The 21,918-nt window shown below is 33.5% G+C and overlaps 3 protein-coding genes across 7 annotated transcripts; 2 read left to right on the top strand and 1 right to left on the bottom strand.

Moving 5' to 3' along the window:
• The first annotated feature begins 3,193 nt into the window (after positions 1 to 3,193).
• Positions 3,194 to 5,160, top strand: LOC148768991 (protein VERNALIZATION 3-like). Its single transcript, XM_088820739.1, has 4 exons — positions 3,194 to 3,533; positions 3,809 to 3,870; positions 4,381 to 4,421; positions 4,766 to 5,160. The coding sequence occupies exons 1-4, from the start codon at positions 3,330 to 3,332 to the stop codon at positions 4,996 to 4,998; spliced, it is 540 nt and encodes a 179-aa protein (XP_088676865.1). The 5' UTR covers positions 3,194 to 3,329; the 3' UTR covers positions 4,999 to 5,160.
• A 3,379-nt stretch (positions 5,161 to 8,539) lies between these two features.
• IIL1 (isopropyl malate isomerase large subunit 1) lies at positions 8,540 to 14,057 on the top strand. 2 transcript variants are annotated; one of them, XM_012973461.2, is made up of 15 exons: positions 8,540 to 9,027; positions 9,138 to 9,278; positions 9,523 to 9,693; positions 10,689 to 10,841; positions 10,926 to 10,994; positions 11,109 to 11,225; positions 11,324 to 11,398; positions 11,513 to 11,590; positions 11,706 to 11,801; positions 11,923 to 11,972; positions 12,098 to 12,152; positions 12,425 to 12,556; positions 12,837 to 12,884; positions 12,989 to 13,147; positions 13,692 to 14,057. In XM_012973461.2, the coding sequence occupies exons 1-15, from the start codon at positions 8,980 to 8,982 to the stop codon at positions 13,830 to 13,832; spliced, it is 1,533 nt and encodes a 510-aa protein (XP_012828915.1). In that variant the 5' UTR covers positions 8,540 to 8,979; the 3' UTR covers positions 13,833 to 14,057. The 2 variants fall into 2 exon arrangements, with proteins under 2 accessions (XP_012828915.1, XP_012828907.1); XM_012973453.2 differs by having other exon boundaries at positions 8,787 to 9,027; positions 9,135 to 9,278.
• A 2,960-nt stretch (positions 14,058 to 17,017) lies between these two features.
• On the bottom strand, positions 17,018 to 19,750 carry IAA12 (AUX/IAA transcriptional regulator family protein). Of its 4 annotated transcripts, none has more exons than XM_012973480.2 (5): positions 19,173 to 19,750; positions 18,403 to 18,719; positions 17,586 to 17,703; positions 17,403 to 17,464; positions 17,018 to 17,311 (listed from the first exon to the last, which is right to left on the bottom strand). In XM_012973480.2, the coding sequence occupies exons 1-5, from the start codon at positions 19,493 to 19,495 to the stop codon at positions 17,262 to 17,264; spliced, it is 870 nt and encodes a 289-aa protein (XP_012828934.2). In that variant the 5' UTR covers positions 19,496 to 19,750; the 3' UTR covers positions 17,018 to 17,261. The 4 variants fall into 4 exon arrangements, with proteins under 4 accessions (XP_012828934.2, XP_088676866.1, XP_088676867.1 ...); XM_088820740.1 differs by having other exon boundaries at positions 17,586 to 17,718; positions 18,403 to 18,722; positions 19,173 to 19,533; XM_088820741.1 differs by having other exon boundaries at positions 17,586 to 17,718; positions 19,173 to 19,530.
• Between the last annotated feature and the right edge of the window lie 2,168 nt (positions 19,751 to 21,918).

Below are 21,918 nucleotides of genomic sequence, written 5' to 3' on the forward strand. Positions count from 1 at the left end.
ACCTCTCTTGTTTGGATAGTTACATCTACCTCTCAACTATGAATCTTCTTACACAGCCACCCTTGTGGTGCCAAATTCAACATAATCATCTAGATTCTGTGTAATATGCTCTAGTTTGTATTCGTTTTGTGTAAAAATGCAGTTTCTATTGCACCACAATCTGATATATACTAGCCAAAAAACATCTTATTATCATCTTGCTTCAATATGTGGAGCTCGAATGGGACAAAACGGGTACCAAAGTGATAATATTTCATATAATCTAGAAGATTTTACTAAATCAGAAACAACAAAGGTGAACGTGTAAGAAGATTTATAGTTGAGGGGTGGTTGTAATTACGCAAACAACATATAGGTTTTCGTAATTTGACCATATCTCAAAGGGTGGTTGTAATATACCCTAAAAAATGATCATATGTTAAGTGAACTACTTACACCACCGAACGACTAACTATGGAAATCGAAAACGACTAACAAAGTGTGGCCTATTGGTTGAAGAAAGAGCGCTCGTGTCATTGACCCAAGTTTGAATTATTTTGTCAATGGTCTCTAGATCAAGTTCGTCATACATGGTTAGCCTAGTTTGGTTTATACTATCTCATGTTGTTTGCGAGCAATTTAACGAAAGTGTAAACCTACACAATACACCTATATAGTTGTCTGCAGATTTCTATATTATCGAAAACAAAGAAAATGACCAGAGTAAACCAACAACCATAATCACAACATCCGCCCCCTCCCCAACTTCGACACACTGCGATAGAACATCTGTTTCAAAGGGACGTCGGAGAAGACATCGGAAAAACACGAATTATTTCTTTATTTTTTTTCTGAAATGATCGATGGGGCAGATGTTTCCTGGAATTTTCAAGGGATTTGGGATCCTTTTTCTTGTGGCAAATTTGCATGGGTTGTTGCTATGTTTTTTGCAGTAGAAAAACGAGCTTGAACCTAGATCAAAGCAGAGCTTTAGGCTCAAATCTAGGGTTTTTTTTTTTTCCGAGAGAGTTTGATGCTCCGAAATTTAGAAAGAAGAATGAGTTGAAAAGTGCTTTACAAACCAATCATTTGAATCCTCTTTCTTCGCCGTCAAAGAGTTGTCGGAGTTTTGACTTCGTCATGGAGGAGCCGCGACCGAAACTAAGGGGCTGATGACCCCCTGCCTGAATGAAAAAAATTGCAATTCAGTCCCTAACTTAAGGGAGGAGAGGGCTTTTCCAAAATTGAAGGAGACTAAATTGAAATTGTTGAAAACTTTATATTAGGGGCTTGTTTTCCTAAATTTCTAACTTAAGGGTATTTGTGTCTTTTCAGTTCAAAAAACCAACCCTCAGTTGCATACTTCCCGAGTGTATGACAATTGACACTATCAACTCGGAAGGGTTTTATTGCCTTTGACTAACTTTAATAGTGGAGCTCTTGCTAAATTTTTTTAACACATGTGCTTTTATGGTAACACAATTAAAGATTACACATGGGAGGTCAATGCTAAAAGCTCCATGATATAACCTGAACCAGTGATTGAAAAATTAGATGTTACACTTGATTATTTATATTGGGTGAATTATTTGAATCGTAGATCTACACATAGTTACACATTCATCCATGTATATGTGTGCTTAGTGAATAATTAATTATTCAATCAAATTTGTATAATTTAAATCCACCCAGTACGTATAAAGAACCTGCAGGTATAGCATCTAACTTCCCACCACAGATGCATCATCGAAATTACATCATTCTCTCGTATAATAGTCCGTAAACTGTAACCTGCACCGAAAAAGTCACGTCCGTGCACCATGCCGACATATTTTCTACCTGAAGTTACTGCAAAAAAGCTACAATATTTACTATAATATATATATATTTACCCATAAATATTCTATCATAAAAGCAGGAGAAAATACTTCGAATCTAATTGTTATCTATGAATATTCCATCACCATTGGTAGAGGGTCTTCGACAAAGACTTTGGGGAAAGTCAGAGCCACAAAATTTAGGGAGGGGGCATCATATAATTCCAATCTTCTTTACAATGATATGCATAATGTCACAGCCACAAATTATTTCGAATAACTAATTAAACAAATTAAATTTATTCATATGAATTTAATTACATTTATACGTAATGAAATATGCATATTTTGTAAGAGTTATAGTTTAGCAATGTTTGATTAGAAATAATATTGTAAAATAATAATTTACTATATATATCGTATGAATAAAATAGAAATAATAAACGTATAAGCGATCGACAAGTGGCGAAATATATGTGGTTGGGATCGGAATATCGTCCTCTCTTGTCAAAAGATATTAATTCCAAAGGAATTTTCCTTTAGCAGCAAAAAAGATAAATACTTTACTATATATGTCTTGTTAAAAAAAAGACATGGTACAGAATCATGTGAAGCATAAGCTTGCATATTGCCTTCTTGTTAATAATTAGTGAATGTTTGGTTAAGCTTTTAAGTTGATAAATAAATTTATAACATGTTTAAGAAACTATAATAAGTTGTTAAATTAAGTTTATAAGATGTTTAAGAGAATATACGTTGTTAAATTAAGTTTATAAGATGTTTAAGAAAATATAAGCTGTTAAAATAACTTATAAGATCTTAAAAATTTAATAAATAAACTGCTGGAGATCATTTAAGATTATTTTCAAGAAGTACGTATATCCAACCTTTTTTTATTTAAGATCTTATCATTCATGCTCACCATTCATTATCTAAACACTTTAAAAATTAATTCTAATAATTTAAAACGTAATAGCTTATAACCTCTTAAAATAGCTTATCAGAAGTAAGAGATTATCATATGTTTAAAATAAGCTTGCCAAACGAAGCGAGAATAATTGACAGTTAAAAGTGATGTCAGAATAATTCAAACTGAGTCAAATGACACGGCACTTTCGTAGGAACACGTGATATAATGAATGGTGAGCATGAATGATTCTTTGGCTACATTTCTTTCAATTTTCACGAGAATAAGAATATCGATCATATATACGTAGGTCCACACAAATAAATAATTGTTTTTAAAAAAAAAAAAAAGAAGAAAAATAGTCAAGAAAAGGTTTATTGCACGATTCTATGATGTCAACATAAAGGTCTCTGCATATATATATACATGTACCATGAATTCAACCTTTGAACAAATCTAGTATAAATAGTAGTAGAATTCGACCCTCCATATACAGAAAAAATTATACATGCACGCATCAAGTATATATATATTTATATATGATATATATTTGTACTTCTCATAATTAATTAATCACCAAATTTAGTAGCCTTTTTGTTTTCTCATAAATATATATATACATAGATATGACATCATCAAGGGAAAGAAATCCGCTTGTGGTTAGTGGGGTCGTGAGCGATGTTTTGGACCCGTTTACGCCGACAATCGAATTTCGAGTGACGAGTAACGGCAAGTACATTTTGAACGGGTGTCGCTTGAAACCCACTCAAATAGCCAACCGCCCTACTGTTGAGATCGGGGGTGATGATTTTCGATCCATGTACACTCTTGTAAGTATATACATACTTCTCTTTCCCTCTCGTGAAATACACTGTACGTAGGTCGACACATGATCACACACAATACATACATATCTATACATATAGTTCAATCTGCAAAGTTGGTACTTACTGAAGATATAAATATTAAACGACTGATCTCACTACCAGCTTAAGCTTTTTCATGAAGTACGGTTATTATTTTTTTAATTTTATTTGAATTAAGCTATATCATCTAAACTAATTACTTATATTTGTTGGCGTTTTTCGTTTGTAACATTTTTCAGATTCTAGTTGATGCCGATGCTCCAAACCCAAGCGACCCGAGCCTCAAGGAATACTTGCATTGGTCTAGTCTCTTATCTCCATTATCAAAAAAAAAAAAAATTGGTTTGATTTAATTCAAGATCATCTCTATGTTTTATTTTAATTTAAAATAATTTTTGTCTCCTGCAACTTACCTGGAATATCAAGTAACAGGGCTCCATATATTCAACTTATAATTAATTAGTAGTACAATAAATTCCCGGGCTAGGAATACCCTAAAGTATAATTAGGCTAATCAATCTTTCAGGAGTTCAGGGCAGCGCCATCGAAATTGTTTTAGTGATATTTATGTAGAATACGTTACCGTAAGTAAAAAACTATAATACATCAAAACTTAAAAAAAAAAAGAAAAACCTAGCTCAATTCTTTGTATGACAACGAAAATTCATTGGAAGAAATTAATATATATATATATATATATATATATATATATATATATATATATATATATATATATATATATATATATATATATATATATAACAACAGTGTTTCGACGAATTTTATACATTCATTTGTTTGTAAATTGCAGGCTGGTGACGGATATTCCCGGAACCACTGGAGCTAGCTTCGGTAAGAGATTTTACATACATTATATACTCCATCTGTCACATATTATTTTTGAATTTTTTTTATCTCAAATTATTTGTCACTTTACATTCCAAATGAAACAGTAATTGCACTATTTTCAATTTTACCATTTTATCGCTCTGAATCAATTAAATGAAAAACAATTAATCATAAGAGTATTCTAGTATTTCTTTATACTTTTTTTTTTCCTTGTGAAACCTATGCATATTTATGGATTTATTATTTATCGAAAATAAAATTCAATTTTAGTTCTATAAGAGAGAACCAGTTAATTACACTAATCAAAGCTCCGACGAATGCATTATATTAATTAATTAATGGTGCAGGCAAGGAAGCGGTGGCTTACGAGTGCCCGCAGCCGTCGATGGGCATCCACCGCCTTGTTCTAGTGCTTTTCCGGCAACAAGGGCGGCAGACGGTGGAGGCTCCAGAGCAGCGCCACCACTTCAACACCAGAGAGTTTGCCCGGCTTCATAACCTCGGTGAGCCGGCGGCAGCGGTGTACTACAACTGCCACAGGGAGAACGGCACCGGAGGAAGGAGAGTCCCCGGAAGTTAATTAACTAAACAATATGCATGTGGCGCATGATTAGTTTAATATATAATAAATAATGTAAGCTTAATTAAGTGATCTCGCAAAATGTGAATCACACGTGGAATAAAATAATATTATTATATATGGATAGGGGTAAAGCGCATAAAACCCCTGTGTTAAGAAAAATCTGCACTAAATCTCCCTGTGTTTTTTTTTTTTTTTTTCGTAAAATCCCATTGTGTTTTATTGTATTTTGCACGAAATCCCCTTTTTCGTTAAAAGTTAACGCTGTTACCACTTGCGGTTCTAATATCTCGGTAGCTCGATCTTCCTTCAAAGAAAAATAAAATTGTTCCCGTTTACTTATATTTTATTATTATTTTGTCCAATATCAATACATCGAAAATATTAAATCACCTGCACACATACATATATTATATATTAGTACAATATAGTTTTATTTTGAAATAAAGTCTGTAGAAAATGGAATGCCACTAAAGGTGATAAACGAGTTTAATTAGCCGACTCGTGAGCTTGATGGGTCAGCTCGAAAAAAGCTCGAACTCGAGCCTTTTTTTAAGTTGTTCGTGGGCTCACGAGCCGACTCGCGAGCCTTATATATATATATATATATATATATATATATATATATATATATATATATATATATATATATATATATAATTTATTGTTTATTTTGTAATATTTTATTATAATGTAAACAAATTTTAATGAATAAAAAATTAATAGTTAACAAAACATTAAAATGAGCTTAGGCTCGAGCTCGGGCAAAAAAAGAAAAGAAAATTAATGAGCTCGAGCTCGACAAAATGAACTTGAGCTCGAGTTCGAGCTTGCCAAAACATGCGAGCTCGACTCGAGCACAACTCGTTCTTACCCCTAATTGCAACACCACCATAAAGGATGATGCCCTTATAAAGCCGGTTTGCATAATTCATATATTGTGAAATAAAAAGAAAGTAAGAAACTAGTAACTATAGGTAGCCAATTATGAAATCAATCATGTTTCAATTTATTGAAAATAAGTAATCATTAAAAATCAATCATGGTCATGCTTTTTATCATGTTTGTAAACCATATCTATCATGCCACTAGTACAAAATCATCGTGGCCTAACAATTTATTGAAAGGTATATTCTTGACTAGAACTTGCATGTTATTTTCATTTCTTTTTATCCGAATTGATTTAGCATGTACTCCCTTCGTTTTGTCGATTTGGCCATAATAATATTTTCTTTTAATTAATACTAAGTGTTGCTTTAGAGTTTTAAGAGTTTTAAAGTAAGACAATTTTTTTGTCCAATTTTATCCTAATGTTAATGACATATTAATGAAGTTACAGAAGAGACGGAATAAAAAGCTCACAAAGGATAATTTTGTCGAATAAGAATACTTTTTTTTCCGAAAAGCAAGACTATTTAATAGGTTTTTTAATTGTTCTGCATCAACCTTAAACGACACTTGAGAAAATGATGGAGTAATTAACTTGTGGTCCTCTAATGTAAAAAAAAAAAAAAAAAAAAAGACAACCCATATGGGCCGGGAGTATATTATTCTAGACTTTTCTTTAAGGGCCACGAATACATGTGAATAAGACGTGCATTTTGTTTTTGGTTTCAAATAAAAGCTCGTCATTGGAGATATAAATATTAAATGATACAAAATCATAATTCATCTGTATGAAATGCTATTTGAATTAGGTTGCAAAATGCTCCTTATCATTCAAAGAATGATTTAGTGTTTTCTAAAATCTCCATTTTTTTCATCCCAAAAGTCCAAATAATTGATTCGTCGTCGTTAATCATCATCTCATTGGGTCAAATCATCATCTCATGGGATCAATTGCTGTTGAGTGATTCACAACATTGTATGTATGTATTGTTGTACGTTGGCTGCCACGTGACACTAGCATAAAGATTACTGTTTGTAGCATCCAGCTGCATGAACGATCGCGTTTCGTGGAATCGGGCTTCTACGAAACGCGGCCGTTATGACCATGGTTACATCTCTTAGAGCCGTAGCAAACACGGCATAGGTTAAAAGAGCCCCCGCCTCCTCTCGGATTTTTATAGCACTTGACACACGAGAAGAATATTCCCGGTATGAATTAATTAAATTCCCACACCGGCTACAAAACGGCGCGGCCTCCTGCTTTTGATTATGTAGTACAATGTCATCACCTCCAAGAAATCGAGAGTACGTACCATCTCCGTCTCGATCGAGCTCGTCAAAGAAATGACGATTAGCCAACTGCGGATAGCCTTCCTCCCTCAAGAACGTACGCAGAAATTCCGTAAGAGATGCACTTTGCGGGTGCCTGCTTCGTAGTGCACTTCCGCGATATCGTGTAATTCTTCCATCTCTATCTATTGTCGTGGTAAAAATATTGTACATGAAACAATGAGAAGCGAAATTTCTCTAGTTTTTCATAATAATTAAACAGGTTCGGGTTACACTCCTTATTGAAAAAGTTTAAACTTTTAGAGAGATGCGTCGGTAATTAACTAAGAGCAATTAAAGCAACTACTTAGGCCCCAACAAATAATGGGGAGCCATACAAATATCTTTTAGTCGGTCAACTTAGCGATTTTTAGTCGTATAAGGTCCCCTTTAATTGGAAAGATTAGTCAAGATTAACTAAATAGAGTTAAATACAAAAAACACCATTGTGTTAATCCTAAAGGCGAAAACCCCCCTTAGAATAAAGAAAAGTGACAAATCCCCCCGACAAGTCTTCAAACAAGCACACTTGACCCTTTTTATTTTTATCCGTTGACCGCTCGTGAAAAATGAAAAAACCCTTAGATAAATCCGACCAACCTCTAAACTTTTATGACCCAAATGAAGTTTTTAAAATTTTCAGTTCAGTCCTTATTATTTTCAATTAAGCCCTCTTCTCCAATTGAAAAAGAACACATACACGCAAATACACACACTTTGATTTTAATTTCAACATCATTACACGTCGTTCCGCAACAATAAACTTTCTTCTCTCCTCAACAAAACAATCACTAAAATCCAGATTTCTCCACCCATTTCTTCCGTTTTCCCAAAACTGGAGTATATCTCCAGTTATGCCATTGTCGTGGTTATTGTGCTTAAGTATTTGGAGGTTTTCGGCGAACCAACGGTCTTGGCGGAAGAAGAGGTGAGTGGGGGTGGGCGGTTCGGGAAGAAGATTAGATGATGCATCTGTGGCTTTGTCCGACATTTTATGTTTTTCTTTTTGAATATATATATTTAAATATAATTTATATTTTTTTTATTTTATTTGTTTAAATTAAAATATTATAAAAAAATTCATCAGGGAGTTTAATTGTTTCACGAGTGTTGATTCATAGGGGCAATCTTGTCTTTTCACACAAAAAATGTACAACAATTGCACAAGTGGTTGTAATTACTAATTACACAAACAAGAGGGATAAATTTCGTAATTTAACCATATCTCAGGGGTGGTTGTAATTTACCCTATAAAATTTAACATAAATTGTATTATGCAAATACAAATTAGATTATATAGTTCACAAAATCATGGAAATATTCAGAACTAAATCGGATTGGAAATTCGGAATTTCCGATAATTTTTTTATACCATTTCAATCCTGTTCCAGATAAATTCAAAAAAATCGCAACTCGGAATGAAAAACACGTTTCCAAATTCGGATATTGTCGAATCCGAATCGACCCGACTTAAGAAATTCCATTCTAATTTCCACCCCTACATAATTTGTATTCTCATGCAATTGCCCACAAAACACACTAAATAATTAGCATTTCGACCCCTAAAATACAACACAATTCAGAAGCAAAAATCGATTTGACAAGTGAATGAAAAAACCATTTAATTTTGTAATTTTCCAGTGAGGGATTTTAATTTATAACTATTTTACAACACAACCTATATTTTATCAATACTCATCATCAAGAAGGAGTAGCCGCCTCTCCTTTCACATCGATCTCTTCTGCTTCGGACAACATCTCCCGATGGGTTCATCTGCTTTGCCTCCGACCTCATCGTTTCTCTCCGACAAGGTTTTATAATTTCATTTCTATTTTCTTTTCCAATTTCTTCGGAGGGTTTAGCTAATTTGTAATTCCCCTCTGTTTTTTTAATTCAATTTTTGTTTTTTGTTTTTAAGCAGAAAGATGTGGGATTTTCGTCTTTCTGCACACAGCCTTCGTTCCCATGTTCCGCACAGGTTTCCAAGAAAATGGTGTCCAAGAAAGTTGTTTCTGTGATGACACCTCAGCAATCTGAGCGCAAACCCTCCACAACCGGCGCGGTAACCCCATATTTTTTTTTTTGTGAAGATGGATTTGTTAAATTGGTTGCATTTTAATTCTGGGTTTTGTGTTAATTTATGTGTTTTTTTTTCTTTTTTTGTGAAGATGGATTTGTTAAATTGGGTGCATTTTAATTATGGGTTGTGTGTTAATTTATGTTTTTTTTTGTGAAGATGGATTTGTTAAATTGGTTGCATTTTAATTCTGGGTTTTGTGTTAATTTTTTTTTTCTTTTGGGTTCAGGTTAAGACTGGGATGACAATGACTGAGAAGATATTTGCAAGAGCTTCGGAGAAATCCCAATTGATACCCGGCGAGAACGTGTGGGTCAACGTCGATATCTTGATGACCCACGACGTTTGTGGCCCGGGTTCTATCGGGATTTTCAAGAAAGAGTTTGGGAAAAATGCAAAGGTAATTTTTTTTTAAGTAAAGGACAGTTTTTCGATTGGTTATAGTAATGTGTGGTGTTGTGGTTGTCTTTACGTTGTTCTTCTTCGATAACGCAAGGTTGACGCTCGTGATATTTTTAGTAAAGAACAGTTTTTTATTTATTAAAGTAAGTTGTGTTGAGGGTGTTGTGGTTGTCTTTACTTCGATAATGCAAGATGCTGATGATAATTTATAGAATCGTCGGATAATAGGATGCAATTGGGGAGAACGAATTTATTAGCCTCGTAATGAAATTTATCCGTAATAAACCAAGCAAAGACGCTTTTGAAAGTTTGATTTCAAGACTCGATTTTTTCAGAAGTTAAGATACTAATGCTCAATTATTGTTCGACATAGTTTAGTTCTTGAAGGTTCAATCATATGATGATCTTCCATTAGAGCTCGTTTGGGCGGAATCATTTGACAACGAATTTCGAATCCACAACTTATTTTTCGAGCAATTGTGGTCGATTTCAATTCTCTTCCCATATGTAGTCATTTCAAACCCTCCACATTTTCCACTCATTTCAAATACTTCAATCCAAACGCAGCCTTAGATTATTCCCACACCTTTTACATTTCTTGAATCTTCTGTCAATTTAGTGGACTGAACCTCAACCCGTGTTTCGAGGTCTCTGAGAATCCCATTAGTTTGTTAATTTTATTTTCTTGTATATAAATTTTGTTCTCATAGAAGCCCTTTACGAGTTGGATAACATCTTTCGGCAAGAATCGACCAAGTGTACACGTCTCGTTTGATTTTGGGCCGACTCTTATCTAAGTCTATAATCTCATTATCCTTGGCGATATAATTCTTGAAAAAATAATTTCGATTGTCTTGTGCTTTAATAAACGGTAATGCCATTGTTATTGAGGTATATGTGCTCTGTTGTCTTTTATTTTGATATCATTCGTTTCTACAGTTTACCGTAACATATTCGAACTTAATTTTTTTTTTCTGTTCATTGTTAATGTAGGTGTGGGACCGTGAAAAGATTGTTATAATTCCAGACCACTATATTTTCACAGCCGACGAACGAGCAAATCGAAATGTAGACATCTTGAGGGATTTCTGTAACGAACAAGATATCAAGTACTTTTACGACATTAAAGATCTCGGGAATTTTAAGGTACGTCTTATTTGCTACAAATTCCTGTGTCACGTACGTGCATGTTTGTGCTGTATATATTTTTAAAAAAAATCGACGTTGCAGGCAAATCCAGATTACAAAGGCGTGTGCCACGTGGCGCTTGCTCAAGAAGGTCATTGTCGTCCAGGAGAGGTATCACTTGTTTATTAGAATTGTTATCGATATTAATTATTTAACGTATCTCCATTTAGTGTTTAATTTTTTTAATAATTGCTCTATTTTTGGATTTTATGTTCGACAAATTAGGTTTTGTTGGGTACGGACTCGCACACATGTACCGCTGGAGCATTTGGTCAATTTGCTACCGGGATCGGAAATACCGATGCGGGTTTTGTTTTGGGTACCGGAAAGCTTTTGCTTAAGGTATATCTAAAATGTTACGTATTCGTATATCTAAAATAGTCGTATCATGATTATAATTCGGCATATTAAATTGAATATCTCACATCAATGAATTGCAGGTGCCTCCGACTCTGAGATTTGTTATGGATGGCGAAATGCCCGATTATCTGCTTGCAAAAGATTTGATTTTGCAAGTACGTACACGTAAACTCAATATCATTTTAATTAACGGGGAAAACCGACGTATTAATGCGGATTCAAAATCTCTAATTTTTATTCACTTAATTATTTTGCATTATTTTTTGTAGATTATCGGCGAGATTTCAGTAGCTGGTGCAACGTACAAAGCAATGGAGTTTGTCGGTTCTACTGTCGAAAGTTTGACAGTAAGCCGCGCGTCTCACCATTCACTAATTTTTTTTTTTTAAATTTACGTTTTTTGAGTCGATAATTAGTCTTTATTTTACCACATCATTTAATTAATTATTTTTTTTGGCGAAGATGGAAGAAAGAATGACACTGTGCAACATGGTTGTTGAAGCTGGTGGAAAGAACGGTATCGTCCCTGCTGATAGTACCACATTTAAGTACCTCGAGGTTAGTTTCGGGAAAAAAATATATCTTCGTCGAACTTTCCTCGAATTAATATATTTTTTTAATTATTTATTTTCTAGGTTTTTCTTGATAATGATGCATCTTTCGTTTTTCTGCTTCTCAGGACAAGACTTCTTTGCCGTATGAGCCAGTTTATAGTGACGGACAAGCAAGGTAGGTTTCGTTTTCTAATTTTCTAGTTGAGACTGAAATAAGAAGAAAAGTATCGTACGGTTAGATATCATAAATTTATTTGCTGTGCTGACTGGTCAAAATTGATTTTTGTATTTTTTTTATAGATTTCTTCAAGAGTACAGAATCGACGTCTCGAAATTGGAGCCCTTGGTTGCTAAGGTGAATAATCTTCAGTTCTATGAGAAAAATTATTACATCTCAACTGTTAATGCACTTATGATAAAAATGATAATTTAGAAGCATTATATATATGTATATATAGATGTAATAATTTAGAACTGTATATATATATATATATATATATATATATATATATATATATATATATATATATATATATATATATATATATATATATATATATTTTGCTATTTCAATAATGATCGAGTGAGCTCTTTGCATAATTGTTTGATCGTTTTTTGTCTTCTCAGCCTCACTCTCCCGATAATCGTGCTTTAGCCAGAGAATGCAAAGACGTGAAAATCGACAGAGTGTATATCGGATCTTGCACCGGTGGTAAAACAGAGGATTTCATGGCTGCTGCCAAATTATTTCATGCCTCGGTAATTTATAAGTAGCAGAAAGCCGTTTTCTTATCTCAAAATTGGGGTTTATTGCAATTAGTACCCCCTTATATCAAATTGCTAAAAAAACCTACCCCCGTGTTAATGCATCGGCATGATTCAATTTTTTTTTAGCACACAACCCCGTAAACAGGGGTACTAATTGCTAAAAAAAATTTAACTATAGGGGGTGTTTTTGCCAATAAAATAACATAGGGGGTGCCAATTGCAATTAACTCCTCAAAATTGTATGCTGAAACTTAGTTGCTTTTATATACAGGGGAAAAGGGTGAAAGTTCCGACATTCCTAGTGCCAGCTACGCAAAAGGTAAAGGCTTCTTGCTTCGTATATCATGAAAAAAAAAAATGCTATATTTCGTAGTTTTTTTAAATGTAAATTGAATGTTTTTGTTTTTTTTATTTATTTATCAGGTGTGGATGGATGTATATAGTCTACCTGTACCTGGAGCGGGCGGGAAAACTTGCTCGCAGATATTCGAAGAAGCTGGTTGTGATACGCCAGCTAGCCCTAGTTGCGGTGCTTGTTTGGGTGGGCCGAGAGACACTTATGCGCGCATGAATGAAGCTCAGGCAAGTTTTTGTAGCAATTATTTAATTATATATTACGGCAAACAAAATGCACTTCACCCCTCAAAAAATTAAATGTTTGCACTAAACCCCCTACAAACATTAAAAAGAGAATTAAAGTGGAATTGGTGCACTTTAAATGACAAAAGTACCCTTATAAAATGTAGGGTAAATTACGAAAGCCCCCCTGAACTTAGGCTAAATATTAAAAAACACTCCCACCTATCTGTAATAACCAAAATCCCCCTTTATTAACTAATCGAGTTTTTTCAAAAGAAAATGTGTACAGTCTATTATACCGTCTGTTAAATAGGTGAGAAATAAAAGAAAATATCTGAAATTGTGTAAAGTCTATCCCTGGAATAAAAAAAAATCCGTGAAAAGTCACAAGGGGTTTTTGGTAATTACGAATAGGTGGGGGTGTTTTTTGTTATTTAGCCTAAGTTCAGGGGATTTTTCGTAATTTACCCTAAAATATACGACTTGTTATTCTAATATAGTACCGATTTAATTAAATGCTCTTGTTCTGGTAAATATATATATATAGGTATGTGTGTCGACGACAAACAGGAATTTCCCCGGTCGAATGGGGCACAAAGAAGGGCAGATATATCTAGCTTCTCCGTATACAGCTGCAGCATCTGCGTTGACTGGCTTCGTTACTGATCCAAGAGACTTTCTGCAGTAAGACTTTTCACGAGAATTATTGTGATTTTTTATGCTCGCCCTTTTTTTGTTTTTTATTTATGTAACTTCGGGAGTTGAAAAAGCATCGAAAAATATTTATGCGCTGAATTTTTGCTTCTTGATCGGTGTTTGCTTAAAACTTGTATTGTTCGTGTACTCGACGTTTGTAATAAGATCAAATGTCAATGAGAATAAAGTCGCTAGTCGAATGTATTGCGGATTATAATATATGCGCGTACAAGTATACGGCATACTGTATAATTTACACTATGTCTGCATATTTTTCACTTTCAATATAGTTGCATACAAGTTTATTGAAAAAATGATGAGAAATGAAGAGTGTTGAATTGAGAAAAGACTATCAATTTTTTTCTTAATAATATTGTTATACAGTTGTCACATTTGAGAAAAGATATTATCATTTCAGATGCATAATAAGGTGCAGGGTTTATTTATTAGCACTTTAACCCCCTCTAGTTTGAGTTTTGTACACACGACTCCCTTGTACTTTCAATATAAGCACATGATTTCCCTGTAGTTTAAACTTTGTGCACATGACTGTTTTATAAATTTCATATAAGTATATAATCCCGCTATGGTATTCCACTTGGTAAATAATCATATCCAAGAGGAAAAAAATTGAAGTAAAAGGGTTATGTGCTTACAGTAAAATAAAAGGGGTTTATTGTGCATAAAGTTCAAATTATAGGGGGATAAGTGCTATTTACCCTTTATTTATTAAAATAATTTACTTAGAGAATCTCACTTGAATATCAGTTCAAGGTGGATTATGAATGATTTATTGTGTTTTGAGGGTGCACGCTAATATTAATTTATTTCAAGGGTGTAAAGTGTCAAAATTCCACATTGTAAGGGTGTAACGTGGGATCAAGTCAAATATCAACAGTGGATGAAATGTGAATGATTTATTACCTTTCGATGGTGCAAAATGATGTTAAATTCTTTTAAGGTGCTTGTAAAGCTTCATTCTTATTTATTCGACTTTTCAGTTTTTTTAATAAGAAAAATAGCTGAAAATAGTAAAAAAAAATCGACTGAATAAAGTGAAAAAAATGGCTGAAAAAAGTGAAAAATCTGATGAACATTTTGTTAAAACTAAACAGCCTGTATGAATATTTTGGGGGTATTTTCGTCAACATAAAACCAACATTTTTTTGCAATAGTCGGTCAAAGGGTTTGACTAACGAAATTAGAAAAAAAGACTAATAGTAGGTAGGACTGGCAATCGGGCCATGTGAGCCGAGCTTGGGTCGGATCAAACTATATACCATCTGGTCTCGTTACTATAGGCTCAAGCTACCATCGGACCTCATTAGTATAGGCTTAAGCTCGAATCATATATTTTTTTCAGGTTTCAGGTTTATATCGGGCCCCATTACTGTATAACTATAATGAGTAAAAACAATTATAAAAACAAGTGATAAATAAGATTTACCTCCTTTGAAGCCAATCCAAAAAACCCTAAATGATCTTTGTAAGTTATTGGAAAAACTTAAAAACAAGATTGAAAGAAGTAAAAAAGGAAATACTAACTCTTATTACTGGAAACGTTTTATATTCTCAAATATCGGTGATAAATTTTAGGAATTGGATTTCGATGGGTATTTTGCATTTGATTCTTATTTTACTTAATGCCACCGCCACTACTTAATTCATTTTATTTTGCAAAATAAAATAATTTTATGGTCGTAACTTGTATGGTGTCATAATATTAAAATAATAAAATTTATTCTATAAACCTAAAGAGTCGGTTTGAGATATATTAGGCTCAAACTCGGCTCATAAATAAATCAGATTTAGTAAAATGGTTCAAACTCGGTCCGACTTATTAAAAAATAGGCTCGATTCAAATATAATAAAACCAAGCCATCGGACTTCGGTTAGTTCTGACTCAATTGCCGGTCCTAACGGTAGATGGGTGTTTGATGTTTTCTGTACTTCAAGAGCTAAATGATATATTTCACATTGAGAAAAAAAAATTTACCCTAAATTTTAAAACAACCATCTTAAAGTTAACTCAATCTATGATTACACATTGTGCTGAAAACAGTTTGTCATATGTTTGTTACGAATCAGAGTGCAACACAATTCATTATTATGTCAAACTAAAAAAATAATATTATTTTCGCATAATATATATCATATGAATGACAGCTGCAATATGATCATTTTGTTCAATAAAAGTTAAATAAATTGTATGATGACTTGATATAAAAAAAAAACAATCAATTTGATCGTCGGAGCTTCTACGTCGGGAAAACCTCTCCCGATATTACAGGAACTGCGGCCAGCTAGACTCCGACGAAATTGAAAGCTGATGTCACGCCATTGTTATCCTCTAGACAAAGGGAACTCTATCAATGGATTAACAGGTCTAGGAGTCAAACTATTGGAGTTCAAATCTCATTGCCAACGCATTTAAGTTGATATTTTCACACACATACATTAATTTGCACAATAGTACAAGATTTATCTAGTGCATAAATTACGGCCATTCTTAAGGTAACGTTAAATTACGAAAAAATTCTCGTGTTTGATTAATTACAACCACCCTCAACTATGATTCTTCTTACATCTCCATCCTTGCGGTGTCAAATCTAGTGGAATCTTCTAGATTATATGTAATATTCTCCAGTTTGTACTCGTTTTACCCGATTCGAGCTCCACATATTGAAACAAGATGATCATAAGATGTGTCTCTTGGCTTGTCAATATATATCAGATTGTGATGCATCGAAAACTACAATTTAGCATAAAACGAGTACAAACTAGAGAACATTCCACATAATCTAGAAGATTATGTTGATTTTTTTTTGAAAAAAATTATGTTGAATTTGACACCATAAAGATGAACATGTAAGAAGATTCATAGTTGAGCGGTGATTGTAATTACCCAAACATCAAGATTTTTTTTCATAATTTGACCTTACCTTAGGGGATTGGCCGTAATTTACCAACAAAACAATTTTCCTGAATATTTTTTTATAGGAACCACCTAGGTATAAACTTCTCTCATAATCAATGTTTTTGTCTGCACGGGTTATGTTGGAAAATGAAAAATAAACAAGACAATAGAAAACCATATGAGACAATCTCACATATATATTATATATACATATAATTAGAAAATAAAGTATATATATCAGTGAAATGTGTACGTCAACAAAAGCATAACAAACTCTAATTTTGAGACACATGGCTTACAATATAAAAACACCAGAAGCAGTGATCACACTCTACAAACTCCCAAGAAGAAAAACATTTTGAGAAAATAATAAATAAATTATAAAGAAAAGACGAAAAAAGGCCGATTTACTCGAACATGTATATATATTTTAGCCATTATATTCTTGTTTTCAATTTCAGGCAGCAAGTGTACGTAGATGCAAATTCCTTTCGAGCACCGGTTCTATGTTTGTTTTCCCTTTTGATTTTCGCTTCTTTCTTGCAACTTCGGAGCTGTTGGAGAAACAAATATATATATAATTAATTTCGTTAAAAATTAATTAATATGAAGTGATCATAGTACTGTGGAAATAAACGTACGTACCAAGTCCATTAGCCTCGGAAGTTCGCATGATCCTTAGTCGTTTTACAGTGTTGAGAAACATCCTATATATTAAAATAAACAAGAAGTGTCGAAATTATAGATAGTATTAGCTTAACGTTATAAAAGTCGTCACATTCAAATTAAAAAAAAAGATGTCGAGAAAGTGAAACGGTGTTAACAAACCTCCATGGAACATCACCGACAAGCATCCAATCTCCGTCTTTGTCCTCGTAAGTTAGCACAAACTCCGATGAACCATCCAAAAGCTTTGCAGGTTTTATAGATTGTTCATTTCCACCACCTGATTTAAATGCAGCTATTATCAGACAAGCATGTCAATTTTCCGGGACTTTTAATTGACATAAACGCAGATGGTTATACCTAAAAAAAACATTTTCCTCATTTTGGAGTCAACTCGTTTTTTACCACCCAATTGACCAAGATGCCCACGACTAATCTTGGGATAAGCTAAGTAGGCATTAGGGGTTTGCGCCTTGCGGTAATTTAAATTCCAAATACTAAAATCTTACGGCCTCGTTTGGTTCCGAAGATACGATTATGCAATCTTATGAGAATCCAATTGTATAATTCGACTAGGCCTCGGTTTTTCATTATTGTGGACCGGCCCGATAAATTAATTACTCCCATATTTTTCTTGTTCCATATTATCAGTTACTTCAGAATTCCAATGCCAATGCGCCAATGCTGCATCAATTACATATTTTCCAATTATACCCTTATTAGTTTTAATTTTAATTACTGGACAAGGGTATTTTAGTCTAAGAATATATATTTTCCTAAATCAAAAAACATTTATTAAGATTCTCAATACTTGTGCAAGGGTGAAAAACGACACGTATTGTGGAATGCATTGTGGAATGCAGGGAGTATTTATTCAGTCAGTCATGTTTTATCTTACCAACCAAACGAGACGGTGTGAGTGTAATATATGTGTTATTCTAGTGCCTATGTCAAAAAATGATCATAGAAGAAAACGTACGGATAGTATGGGATGGATTGAAGAACATATCGTCCAACGAATTAGCCAACGATTCGTAGCTCTTGTGAGCATTCAAATCCAATTTTCTTCCAATCGCCAAACCATCCATATTCACCTTCACGAATCCAAGAATATGGCCGATTTCTTCAGCAACTAGAGGGTCTCTTCGGTCATTTCCATGGTTGATCTTCTTCTTCGAGTACTCGTTTTTTTCGTTCCCGCCAACTCCCGTTTCCTCTTCCGCATTGGAAGATTTTGATTGGTTGAATAAGGTGTTCATTCTGTAAGCTCTTATAGGAGGCCATCCCACAACCTGACTGCTTCAAGGAAATAATTTTGAACCCCATTAATTAATAGGGTAAATTACGAAAATCCCCCTAAACTTAGATTAAATTACAAAAACCACCTCCACCTATTCGTAATTAGCAAAAACCCGTGATGTTTGTTTTCGTCTTATATCAACCCCCTCCTGTGTGACTTTTCACGGATTTTTTTTTTTTTTTGATTCAGGGTTAAACTTTACACAATTTTAGATATTTTCTTTGAAAAACTCGATCAAGATTTTGGTTATTACCCGGATTAATAAATAAAAGACTTATGGCACACAAAATATATTTAATTAATTATTAAAAACAAAATGATTTTTTTTTTTGGTAAAAAATTAGCATGATTTAACATACAATTAACAGGAAATATTCAAGAACTGGATAAATCTAAAAGAATATTTAATTAATTATTAAAAAAAAAAAATTAAACATTTTGACAATTACCTGACAGCAGCAGAAGTAGCAGATCCCTGATGAACAGAATCAGGAGCAGATCTTTCCCTCTTCGTTCCGCCGCAGCCGGTGGCGGCGGCGGCGCTTCTACCACACGAAAACCCATTCGGAAAATCCTTTGCAGTCAATATCCTTCCGTACTCACCCCATGCAGAACCTTTCCCCTTCGCCGCCACCGCACCACCACCACCACCACCGCCGCCGCCGCCATTTCCAAGACTCAGCCCCAAACCCAACTCAAGTCCAGCTTCTTCACCACCACCACCACCACCACCGCCGCCGCCGCCTAATGATTCGAGAGATGGTTCGGCCATGACATAAACAAATAAATAAAACCAAGAATAATGGAGAGATAAAATGAAAAAAAAAAAAGCAAGAGATTGTGGTTTGCTGAAAGGAAAAAAAAAAAAGAAGGGGGAGGAGAAAGAAAGAAAGAGAGGCGTAGGGATAATGTAATGGCGGAGGGAGGGAGGGAGGGCGGGGGAAGGTGGTGGAGATACTCATGCTTGTGGGCCCCACGTGTCTCCTGCTAAGTGCGCTCTCACATACACTTTTCTTTTTTCCTTTCCACTTTTTTTTTTCATCCCACATACATAAATACCCCACCCTCAATTTTTTTCTTCCCTTTTTGACCCCCACCCTCAAATAGAAATATGACTTTTTCTGAGTAAAACTGTAAAAAGTAGCCCTGTGTTATCTTTAAATAGCAAAAAATACCCTTGTAATAAATAAATTTGCAAAAAACCCCTGTGAAATTTAGTCAAAGGCAGAAACCCCGAGACTAACTTTCGTGTGGCTCACTCACGGGAAGCGCGACTGGTAGTTGGTTTTTGGACGTGGAATGACGAAATTTAACCCTTAATATATATATATATATATATATATATATATATATATATATATATATATATATATATATATATATATATATATATATATATATATATTATTTTTAATTTGATTGTTTAGAAATTGAAGTATTATTAAAAAAATTAGTAAACAATTAAATCGAAAAAATATTAAAAATTTTGTAATCAAATTAAGTATAGGATTTTTAATACAAAATAAAGAAATAGATAATAATGGAATTTCAGTTTTCTTTTTTATGTAAGGATAATTTAAAATATACATAAATTATGTGATAATAAAAATAGAATAATAAATTATCTAATTAAGATATAAATACAATAAAATAATTAAAATATTTTAAAAAAATATAAGAATTTATTAATTATAAAACCCCGGGGGTATTTGTATCTTTTTATATCAAGTCAACACTCAAATCAATAATGGGCTGAGTGTAGGGGTGTAAACGAGCCGAGCCGACTCGTGAGCTCGAAGAGCCGGCTCGTAAAAAGCTCGAACTCGAACTCGAGATTTTCGAGCTCGAGCTCGAGCTCGCGAGCTCGAGCTTTCTGATGAGCCGAGCTCGAGCCGATTTTCAGTTGTTCATGAGCTCGCGAGCCGGCTCGCGAGCCGGATTTATTATTATTTTTTTATTATTTTTTTTATTTTTTATATGTTATTTTTATTTAAATAATGTATAATAATGTAAAATATTATAGAAATAAATACAAATATTAAAAATATATATAATTACAATTTAGTTTTTATTTTTTATTTTTTTAAATAATTTTTAATAATAAAATAATAATTAAAAAAATATTAAAAAAAAAAAAGACAATGGGCTCGAGCTCGACACAACTGACACGAGCTCGAGCTCGAGCCAAAAAAAGAGGAGCTCGCGAGCTCGAGCTCGAGCTCGAGCTCGACAAAATAAACTCGAGCTCGAGCTCGAGCCAGCCAAAAGAGGCGAGCTCGGCTCGAGCTCGGCTCGTTTACACCCCTAGCTGAGTGTGCTTTATAAATAATTTTATAGAAGGGGTTTTGCTAGTTTATTTATCACGGGGGGTTTTTGCTATTTGGAGATTACATATGGGTACTTTTGCAGTTTACTCAAAATTTTATATTCTTTGTAAAATCGATTTGTTTTTTTGGATAAATTACAACCACCTCCTTGAGGTAAAGTGCAATTACGAAAAGTCTTTATTTTTTAGGATTTACATCTAACCTCTTGAAGTTTGTAAATTTCTTACACCCACCCCTTACAAAAGGGTGTTAATGTAAGAAATCTACAAATTGCAAGGAGTTAATGTAGTTATGAAAAAATGAGGGGTTTTCCATAAGTAGATCTTACCTCATGGGAGTGATTGTAATTTACTCCTATTTTTTCGCAAAAATAAAAATTCAATTTGTAATTCTAATTTTATTTTAGATCTTTTAAACATTTCTTTTTGTATTTGGAATTGGAGATATATATAATAATGGTTTTTTTTTCTTTTAGAAGAAAGATACACTATGAGGGTGGGGTTGGCCAGAAACACTTAATCTGTCTATAGATCAAAAATTAATTAGTACATAAAGATAATTAGTATATAAAGAGTTTTACGCAGTATGGCAAATGGCGGCGGATATAAAAATACTAATTTACCCTTAATGAAATTCAAAACCAAATAAAAAACATAAATCATAAAAAAAGAAAAAAAAAAACAAAAATCGGCGTTACAACGCCGATTTTGACTTGTAAAGTCGGCGTTGTGTCGCTGATTTGGTTAACAAAAATCGGCATTGTGACGCCGATTTTCGTGTACAAAATTGGTCTGGATAAACCGATTTGGGAAACCAACGAAAACACACCAAAAAATCAGTTTCAATCTCAATTTTTTTTTCCAAAATC

This window comes from Erythranthe guttata, chromosome 7 (genome assembly GCF_056151865.1).
Source record: "Erythranthe guttata isolate IM_541 chromosome 7, IM_541, whole genome shotgun sequence".
In the NCBI taxonomy this organism is placed as follows: domain Eukaryota; kingdom Viridiplantae; phylum Streptophyta; class Magnoliopsida; order Lamiales; family Phrymaceae; genus Erythranthe; species Erythranthe guttata.